At 39.5% G+C, this 10,312-nt stretch overlaps 1 protein-coding gene across 3 annotated transcripts in view; it reads right to left on the bottom strand.

The window, feature by feature from the left end:
• Nucleotides 1-346: 346 nt before the first annotated feature.
• LOC111577026 (nuclear factor 1 A-type) overlaps nt 347-10,312 on the bottom strand; it is a 90,159-nt gene continuing 80,193 nt past the window's right edge. For all 3 annotated transcript variants that reach the window (XM_055005204.1, XM_055005207.1, XM_035954232.2), the window contains exon 2: nt 347-1,078. In XM_055005204.1, coding sequence (XP_054861179.1) covers nt 362-1,078 — 717 coding nt within the window. In that variant the 3' untranslated portion in view covers nt 347-361. The remainder of the gene's footprint in view (nt 1,079-10,312) is intronic.

The following is a 10,312-nucleotide window of genomic DNA, read 5'->3' as shown; positions in this document are numbered from 1 at the left end:
CATTCATTCCTTTTAATTTGTTCTTGTTCTTAGTAAAAGAAGGTTTCAGGAGATGTTTCAGTCATAAACTACAGACTCTTCACCGTGAAAACATCTCAACCTGTTTCTAAATAAAGAAACATTTTTCAAGGATTTTATAGAAACACTCGTCTGGACACGGAGCAGCAAAACATGTAGAGAAGTTTTCTTTTAGTTCAGCATGTAAAACTGAAACTGTTCTTCTAAATTATCACACCATCCGTCATCAGTTTCACCTCTGAGGAAACTAACCAGTTGACTCAGAAACACTTTTCTTTCCTGAACTTCCTCTCATGGATTCACCAAACAGATCACATCTCAGCCAACAACAGAAATACAGACGTCACCACAAAGACTCACAGAAATCCAGACAAATTATTTCAACATGAAGCAAGAAAGACGTTAAAACGAGCTGCGACCGTGAATCCAATAAAACACGAAACCAGAACAACAATCCAATAGTTTCCTCCCAGCCGAGCAGCGTCGACTCATTCAGCTCCACAAACACTCTGAGGACCGAGCAGGACTCACCTGTGTGGACGAAGTAGGCCAGGTACAGATCCAGCTCCTTCACCGAAACTCCGATGTGATGCGGCTGCACACAGAGGCTGGGGTTGGAACACTGAGGAGACTTTACCAGCCTCTCGCCGTCAGTACTTTCGAGAGGAATCCCTTTGAATAAAATCACCATGACCAGGTCCAGCCTCCACACTTTGTCCGCCTGGCGCAGGCAGTCGATCCTCCTCATCTTGCCCTTCTGGTCAGGGTTGGAGAGGACGCAGCACGGCGGCTTCTTCCCCGTCACCGTAAGAACAAAGTCCTCCCTGAACTCGGGCCGGATGTCCTTCCGTAACTTGGCCAGGAGGCGTGACGCCCACTTCTGCTTAACCTCAGGCTTCTCGCTGAGCAGCTCGTCCTTCACGGCGCGCTCCTCCTCCTTCGACATGCGCTTCTCGTGCTTCTTGAAGTACTTCCTCTTACGGGCCTGCAGGTTGAACCAGGTGTAGGCGAAGGCCCGAACATGGGGCAGCAGCGCTTCGATGAACGGATGGAATTCATCCTGTGGAAGGACAGGAGAGGCTCAGATAGCATCCAATAAAACCTTAGAACAGAAGGGTCTGACCCTCTCATAGGGTCTGTAGTGTTAGCCTAACCTTAACCCAATCCCCATAGAGCTGCAGAATGGTCTGACAGGTAACCAGCCTTACATTAGATAGGCACAATGTAATTTAGTGTCTTTATCTAATCTTACATAGTCAGACCAATCCCTACAGAGCTGCAGAATGGTCTGACTGAAATTATTATAAAACTTTAAATTAAACACACATTATCCTACAAGAGCTCTTTTCACGGAACTAAACAAGTCAAATCTAACAACCCCAAACGGCCGCATCCAGAAATTATCAGTGACAAACCACCAAACATCTACATTTATAATCCGATCTCTTTTGACAGAACTAACAAGGACAGAATCTGAGCTTTTTTTCTTATTTCTCACCATTTCTTAAACAAAACGGAGCCGAAAGAAAGTGGTTAAAGATCATTGATTCTTTCGCCAGTGCCTTAAACCTCCGTAGAAGATTCCTCTCTGGTTCTGTTGTAGACGTTCTGTTCTCTGTATTCCCTACAATTCAGTTTCTGGTGGAACAGTTGGATGAGCGACGAAGGGAAAAGGAGGATATTTGTCCACAGAATCTGTATTGGAGAAGCAGATCTGGTCGCTGCCGGAGAGGCTTTCGTGACTCTGTTTTAAGATGTTGGTTCTTCGTCTGTAAAAACGTAAAAACAAGGGACGGATTGGATTTTTCTAAAATTCGGCACCGAGATTTTACCGCAAATGTGTGTCAGCTCAGACGTAAACTTTAGTTTAGTTATTTTACCAAACATCTGCTTGAATTTTGTATTTTTTGAGCGAATTAAATTCTAGCAGGAGGTTCTAGCAGGAATAAATGGAGTTCAGCGATTTCGTAGACAAACACAGAGATTCGTAGAAACTAGACGTCAAGTCCGTGGACGAGTTGTCATCAGTTCAGCATCGTTTGAGTCATTTTTACTCTATAAACTGTTTAAGGATTAAAAACTGCTTTTTCTGTGGAAACACAACAGAGTCTCTCCTGTAAAACCATTTTTATTTCTTATAAAACATTAAATTAAACACACAATATCCTACAAGAGCTCTTTTCACGGAACTAAAGGAGTCAAACCTTACAAACCCAAGTGACCGCTTGGGTTTGTAAGATTTGACTCGCTTATCATGATAAATTGAATCTCTGCTTCATTTTAATGAGCTGCAGCATCAGGAGGAGGTCGGGGTGGATGGAGGGCGCTTGGGTTTGTAAGATTCAACTCGTTTAGTTCCGTGAAAAGAGGTTGAACTTTAAAAGCGACACAATTTAAATCTCTCAAAACATAAAAAATTCAACCAGATGTTTGGTTTTCATCACCGTAAAATAATTAAACTGTCGTTTCCATCAGAGCTGACACACATTTGAGCGAAAATCTCCAAACTGTGTCGAAATTTAGAAAAACCCAAACCGCCCTCATTTTTGATTTTTCACTTTACGACATCTAGTTTCTACGAATCTCTGTGTTCGTATACGAATCCCTGAACTCCATTTATTCCTGGTGGAATTTAAATCGCTCAAAAAATCCAAAATTCAAGCAGATTTGGTAAAATAATTAAATTCAACTGATAGTTTCCATCACATTTGCACTAAAATCTCGGTGTTGAAATTTAGAAAAATCCAAACTGCCCCTCGTTTTTAAGTTTTCACAAATGAAGAACCAGCGTCTTAAAACTGAGTCACAAAAATGTCCAGATCTGCTTCTCAAACACAGATTCTGTGAACAAATATCCTACTTTTCTGATCCTACTTTAAAACCGACACAAAAAATAAAAAGTCAAGCAGATGTTTGGTTTTTGGTGGTTTGTCGCTGATCGTTTCTGGAGCTTTGACAGATTAGATTTCAGTTTTTCATTCACGCTGTTGCTGTTTGATCATCAAGGACAATAAAATTCATGATATGATCACAAAAACAACACAATAAAAATGTTCTCAGTCAAATTCATCTTGCGTGTTTTGTCTCACAGAGATTAGTAACTGGATTGTTTATACAGTGTAATTAAAATTAGATTAAACAACTTATTTTCTATATATTTTACAGAGCATTAACAGAATGTGGACTGGTTTCCATTAAAGTGTGTAAAAGTAGGTTTTGCATTTAGCAGTGATAAACGAGGAGACCGTGGAGCAGCAGGTAGAACTGAGAGGGTTTAGAGCGAAACGTGGTGGAAAATCACTGTGAATGTTTTTGTCCGGCCTCTCTGCAGCTTCCTCTGCTGTTTTTCGGGGGTTTGGACGTCCGTCTGCGGCGGACTAAAACCTGTCATTTTAGTTTGTTTCCGTCCAAACACAGAGGAACAAAAACAGCAGCAGAGTTGCATCACCGAGGACAGAAAACATGTCAGTGGAGCAGCTCTTATTTGGATAAAATCTGTCAGAGCAGGAATAAGAAACTCCTCATTGATAGATTAAAGGGCAAAAAAAACCTGCGACGGAGCTGCATTTCTGCTGGTTTCATCTCAGGATGCAGCAACTCGTGTCTCAGAAACATCTCCTCGTTTAGATGCAACTAAAATGCTGCAACGTATCCTGTAAACACGCTGAAGGAATGCTGTTAATTAACATATTTATCAATACTATTATTATTTCTGCCAAAACATCCCAACTGCAGTTAATCTCCACTGGAGCTGCAAGAACTAATCTGTTAGCTGTCAAATAATTAAATAATCTCCAACTATTTTCATAATCCATTCATCAATTTAAGCATGTTGTAGTTAAAACTGGCTAAATTCTGTGATTTCAGTTCTTTAATGTGAATATTTTCTAATTTCTTTCCTCCTCTGACAGAAGGAAATCACTCTGATTTAGATTAAATCCAGACTGTGACACCTGGATGGATGTATAACTGATCTGGTGTCAGTTTTTACCAGAACTCAGATGTGTTTTTATTAAAAGCTGGTCAAATCACATGAAATTTGGCTAAAATTACACAAAAATCTGTCAAAAATAGCTTTAAAAAAAAAACTGTTGAAAATGACAAAAGATGTCCAAAATTACATTAAACTGTCCCAAAATTATTACATTTTTTTTCCAGACAATGACAAAAATCTTCCAAAAAATGACTGCTAAATTATTCCAAACATGTTCAAAAGGACCTGAAATTTAGTCCAAAATGACTTGAAAATTGTCCAAATGTGGTCCAATCTGGATAAGCTCTAGACTGTAGATGGATGTAAAACTGATCTGGTGTCAGTTTGAGGAAATTTTTATTATAGACTGTCTGAATTCTGTGATTTCAGCTCCTTAAGGGTGAATATTTTCTGGTTTCTTTCCCCTTCTGTGATGGTAAACTGAAGCTCTTTGGATCTTTTTAGAAACAAACATGTGATCGACTCATCCAGGAAATAATCCACATATTAACTGACAGATAAATTAACAGTCTAACGGCTCAATTAAACTGCTTTCTGGTTTAACTGGTTCAGGTTTGATCTTTGCTGAACTTTACCGTGTGCCATGTTTTTATCTTTGGTGTTCTGAAGCATCTCATCAAAAAAACAACTTGCAAACACATCAATACTATTATTATTTCTGACAAAATATCCCAACTGTAGTGGATTCTCCACCGGAGCTGCAAGAATTAATTCATTGGCTGTCAAATAATTAAATAATCTCCAACTATTTTCATAATTCATTCATCAGTCTGAGCATTTTTTAAATTAAAATCAGTCGACAACATCCTGTGTTGTGTTTTTATCTTCAGCGTTCTGAAGCATCTCAAAGAGAAAAACTCTAATAAACTTCCCCAGTTTCGGCTATGGTGCTTTAAGACGTTCTCTAAGAAAGTTCATGATTATAAACTGAGTCACGTGACTGATCAGCTGATTCTGACATCATCAAACATGGCCGACATGAAGATCTCCGCCACATGTCTACTGAGTAACTTCTGTCTTTATTACAGCTATCGTAGCCCACAGCGCCACCTACTGACTGACGACACACTCCAATACAAAGAATTCACGTGTTTCTTTTCTTAAAAATGACATTTCTAAAGCTGGTTTCGGATGCTCTTGATGATTATATTAAAACGTGGCTCTGATCAAAGTGCTCTCCATCCACCTCGACCCCAACCATCCATCCACCCCAACCCCAACCATCCATCCACCCCAACCCCAACCATCCATCCACCCCAACCCCAACCATCCATCCACCCCAACCCCAATCATCCATCCACCCCAACCCCAACCATCCATCCACCCCGACCTCCTCCTGATGCTGCAGCTCATTAAAACGAAGCAGATTTGGTTAATCGATATTCTACTAGAGCTCTTTTCACAGAACTAAACGAGTCAGATCTTACAAACCCAAACACCCGCTTGGATTTGTAAGATTTGACTTGTTTTCGAGGTCTGCTAAAAACTGACACCAGATCAGTTTTACATCCATCCAAGTGTCTCAGTCTGAACACTAATTGAAATTTGACCAATTTTGGACAATTTCTGGGTCATTCTGGGGAACTGCTGAGTCAATTTGAAAGGTCATTTTTTGGACAAATTTGAATAATTTTGGGAGAATTTGGAGTCCTTTAGTTCCATGAAAGGAGCTCTTGTAGGATAATGTGTGTTTAAGTCACTGTTTTACAATAAATATAAATGGTTTTACAGGAGAGATTTAGTTGTGTTTCCACAGAAAAAGCAGATTTTAATCCTTAAACAGTTTATAGAGTAAACAGACCTCAAATAATGCTGAATTGATGAAAACTCGTCCAAGGACTTTACGACATCTAGTTTCTACGAATCTCTGTGTTCGTATATGAAATCCCTGAACTCAATTTATTCCTGCTAGAATTTAAAATGCCCAAAAAATCCAAAATTCAAGCAGATATTTGGTAAAATAATAAAACTCGACGGATTATTTCCGTCACATTTACACTACAATCTCGGTGTCGATTTTTAGAAAAACCCAAACCGCCCCTCATTTTTAATCTTTCACAGACAAAGAACCAACGTCTTAAAACGGAGTCACAAAAATGACCAGATCTGCTTCTCGAACACAGATTCTGTGGACAAATATCCTCCTTTTCCCTTCGACTCTCATCGAACTGTTCCACCAGAAACTGATTTGTAGGAAATACAGAAAACAGAACGTCTACAATAGAACCAGAGAGGAATCTTCTACGTAGCGCCACCTACTGACCGACTACACACTCCAATAGAAAGAATTCACGTGTTCTTTTTCTTCAAAACAACATTTCTAAAGGTGGTTTCGGATGCTTCGATTCATCATGATTCTACAAAAGCTTTTATCACAGAACTAAACAAGTCAAATCTTACAAACCCAAGTGGCCGCTTGGGTTTGTAAGATTTGACTCCTATAATTTTGTGAAAAGAGGTCGGACTTTAAAAGCGACAATTTAAATCTCACAAAAAATATGAATTCAAGCAGATCTTTGGTAAAATAATTAAAGTCTACTAATAGTTTACGTCACATTTGTGCTAAAATCTCGGTGTTGTAATTTAGAAAAACCCAAACCGCCCCTCATTTCTAATTTTTCACAGATGAAGAACCAACATCTTAAAACAGAGTCACGAAAACGTCTCCGGCAATGACCAGATCTGCTTCTCAAACACAGATTCTGTGGACAAATATCCTTTTTCCTTCAACTCTCATCCAACTGTTCCACCAGAAACTGATTTGTAGGAAATACAGAAAACAGAACGTCTGCAATAGAACCAGAGAGGAATCTTCTACGGAGGTTTAAGGCGTCGGCAGAAGAATTAAAATGATCTTTAACCACTTTGTTATTTCAGAAATAAGAATAAAAATGCTCAGATTTCTGTCCAGTAAACAGCCCCAGGTCTGAACCCAATAAAACGGAGAATTTAATGACCCGATTAAAAGAATTTGAACCAGAAATGTCCAACACTTTGGCTCAGATGGATTTAAACGACAGAAACAGTTTTATTCTGTTGTTTAAACCCAACGAACGCTGCGGTAGTTGACTATTTTCAGCAGCAGATTAAAGAATCTCATCTCCATACGTGGGTTTGAAAGCCGGCGATACGTTTTAGGGAAGATCTGAGGTTCATGTCGAGGTTAAACGTATAAAAAGCGACAGTATGGAGGAAGTTCAGGCAGTTTAGTGCAGCTGGATGGAACCTTCTGACTGAGGAGGAAACTATATCTACAGGCTGTGCATTAGAGCGCCAGCTGCATGGCTTTTTTTTTTTTTATATAACATTGTTCACCCTCCCTGTCAGGGTCTGAATACAGCACATTGTTTCTTCTTGGAGTCGGTCCAGCGAACGGGTTTGTCTCCAAAAGCGCCTCCAGCAGCTCAGCAGCAACCTGCAGCCGCTTTCCGAGCTCTGAAATCTCACTCCAGGACGGCGAGGAGCTTTTGTTATTTGCGGTTTGTGTTTGCGTGTCCTCGGGCGGTTATTAGGACGCCGAACGGCTGCTGCTGCTGCTGCTGCTGCTGGACGGATGATGTGTTCGGCCTCATCTCCAAACACATTCCACAGTGGATCTCTGGATGTTCGCTGCAGCCACATACCAACATTCCTCACAGCTTCCTGACCCGCTCACACCGTCTTCCTCCGCCGCAAACACAAGCCCACTTAACAAGTCACTTCGCCTCGCATTCAGCCTGAAAACGAGACGTTTGTGCCGCCGGCCGAACCTCTAATCCCTCCTGTTCTCTGGGAGCTTCTCTCCAACATGTCTTAAGACCAAATAATCCTGTTTCTGCAGCCGGAGAAGCACAGACAGCAGCCGGTTTATGTGGAAATATAGAATTATGGCAGATTTTTAGGGTTTGTTTTAGGAATTTTTTACATTTCTGAAAGGTTTAGTCGAGCTTTTCTGCTTCTTTTTATTCTGAATCTCTGTTTTCACTGAGGAGCTTCACTAGAATCAATAAAATTATGAATAAAAGCTGCTGCTTTAAAACCAGAAATATGAAATTATGCCTCACTAGAGGCTGTTTCTGGGTTCATTTCTTCAGGTTTTCTCAACATTTTGTTTCAGGTTTTGCTTCAGTTTTTCCTTTAAATCAAACTAAATTCTGAATCTTTCTCTTTCACTCACATGAAGAAATAATAAATAAGATCGGAACCAGATATATGACATTGATCTCAGGTTTTTTTTAGGTTTGTTTTCAGAAAATGGCACATTTCTGGATCCTTTCTGCTGTTTCTTCAGTTCAGTGAACATTTTGTTCCTGCTGACATTTTATTTAAATAATGATTCTTAAAAAACAAGATGATATTTTTTTTATTTGTCAGTTAATTATTCATTAGAATAAAGAAAATAATTCTAAACTAGAAATATGATTCGTTTCAGCAAAATGTCTGTTTTTGGAGATTTTGTGAGGAAAAGGTGACGTTTAATGAACCTAAATTAGAGGAAACGTTGGAGAAGTCGGATCATTTTCAGCCTCTGCTCCAATAATTCATTTTATACGAGAGTTATTTTACATATTTGGTGTAAATTGATTCAAGCATCTTGAAATAAGACTAGAAATCAATGAAATGTGTTGTTACAAATATAAATATTGATTCATGTCTTCAACCTACGAGCACGTTTTTATATTTAGAGGAAAAGATGCAGTTTGGATCTTTTCTAAAAGACTAAATAAAGCTTTTTTTCTGCCGTTTCTTCTCACATGTGGCCTTAAAACGTCTGAGATAATCCAGCTCTGCTCTGGAGTTTATTTATTAATCGCTGATGTGACGTTAGAATTAAAACCTCTGGAACCAGGTGAGACCGTCGGATGTTTTCACGCTGAATAAAAGCCGCCTGTTTAACGCAGCTTGGAGCTCAGAGTCAGTCGGTTCCCCGGGGTTCCTCCTTTCTTTCTTTCTTTCTTTCTTTCTTTCTTTCTCCTCTGAGGAAACCAGTGTTTCAAAACCTGAGAGGAGTCCGAGGCTTCAGAGCGACAGGCCTGAAAACGCCTCAATCCTGCTGCTCTGAGAGCCCAGACCAGAACCAGGACCAGGACCAGGACCAGGACCGGAACCTCCAGGTGTGTCCCTCAGACACTCGGGAGGATCTGATCGTCAGATTTAAACAACGAAGAAGCAACAGAAACGTTCTTTTTTCTGGATCTGATCCGGTTTTTATCGGTTCTTTCTCTAATCAGCTCCTGATTCTAATTAGATTTAATCAGATTTAACCATAAAAACTTCATCATCTGCAGGTTTTATCTTATTTCTATTTCTGTCGTTTCCAAATGTTTCTTCAGAAATTCATAAAAAGCCAAAAACAAGTGAAACAAAATTCCTGATTTCGAACTAAAAATCCTCGTCGGTCGTTAAAAACAACCCGCCTCCAGTTTGTCTTCATTCCCTAAAATCTTAAAATATGTTCCAGAAACAATCGTTAATTTAAAAACGCTTAAATTACGAGAGGGTTTCATTAGCGGCGCCCCCTGCTGGCTGGAAAGAAGTCGCTGAAACCATTCCAGTTTATTTCATTTATAATTTCAGTAAAAATAAAAACCTGCAGCTAAAAATATGACATTTTAATGTTCGCTTTGAATAAATATCCACTTTTAAATGTGAGTTTTAAATAAAAACACTCTAATTATGAATCCATGAATAAATGGAATAATTAAAGCAATAAACAGATAAAACAAGTGTTCGGTCTGAAACACGTTTAATCCTCGGCTGAGCAGATTTATAGAAACCGACAGTCAGTCAGAGGCTGTCTGCTGATTATTGGTTTTACCGGCTGATAATCAGATTAAAGCGTAAATCTGCTGCACATTCAGACCGAAGCCGCAGAAACAAACCGACACGAGAAAAAAAAAATGTGCAGAATTCTGGATTCAGAGACGAAATATCAGATTAAAATGTTCCGGAGCAGATGGTTCCTGAATTATCTGCTTTCACTGCAGGCGATCCATATTTATTTACAGCCACGGGGGGGGGGGGGAAACACAAATATCAGAGAGTAAAATAATAAAAAATCAGATCAGACTTCAGGTTTAAATTTAAATAAACCTGCAGAATTACAGGAATTAAAACATGTCAGGTGCTGGAATATAAATTAAATCAGTGCAGATTTAAACATTTTAATTCTGTTTGTTTTCAGATAATTCAGCCAATAAAAAGCTCCTAAATTCCACTTTAACCTGCGACCCTGAACGCACCCTGCGGCCCTGAACGCACCTCAGTTCTGATCCACATCACCTCACTTCACCTCTGCGCGCGCACGTGTCTGGGAGGCCG

The sequence above is a fragment of the Amphiprion ocellaris genome, chromosome 2 (genome assembly GCF_022539595.1).
Source record: "Amphiprion ocellaris isolate individual 3 ecotype Okinawa chromosome 2, ASM2253959v1, whole genome shotgun sequence".
NCBI lineage: Eukaryota > Metazoa > Chordata > Actinopteri > Pomacentridae > Amphiprion > Amphiprion ocellaris.
This window is presented reverse-complemented; position numbering and strand designations above follow the sequence as displayed.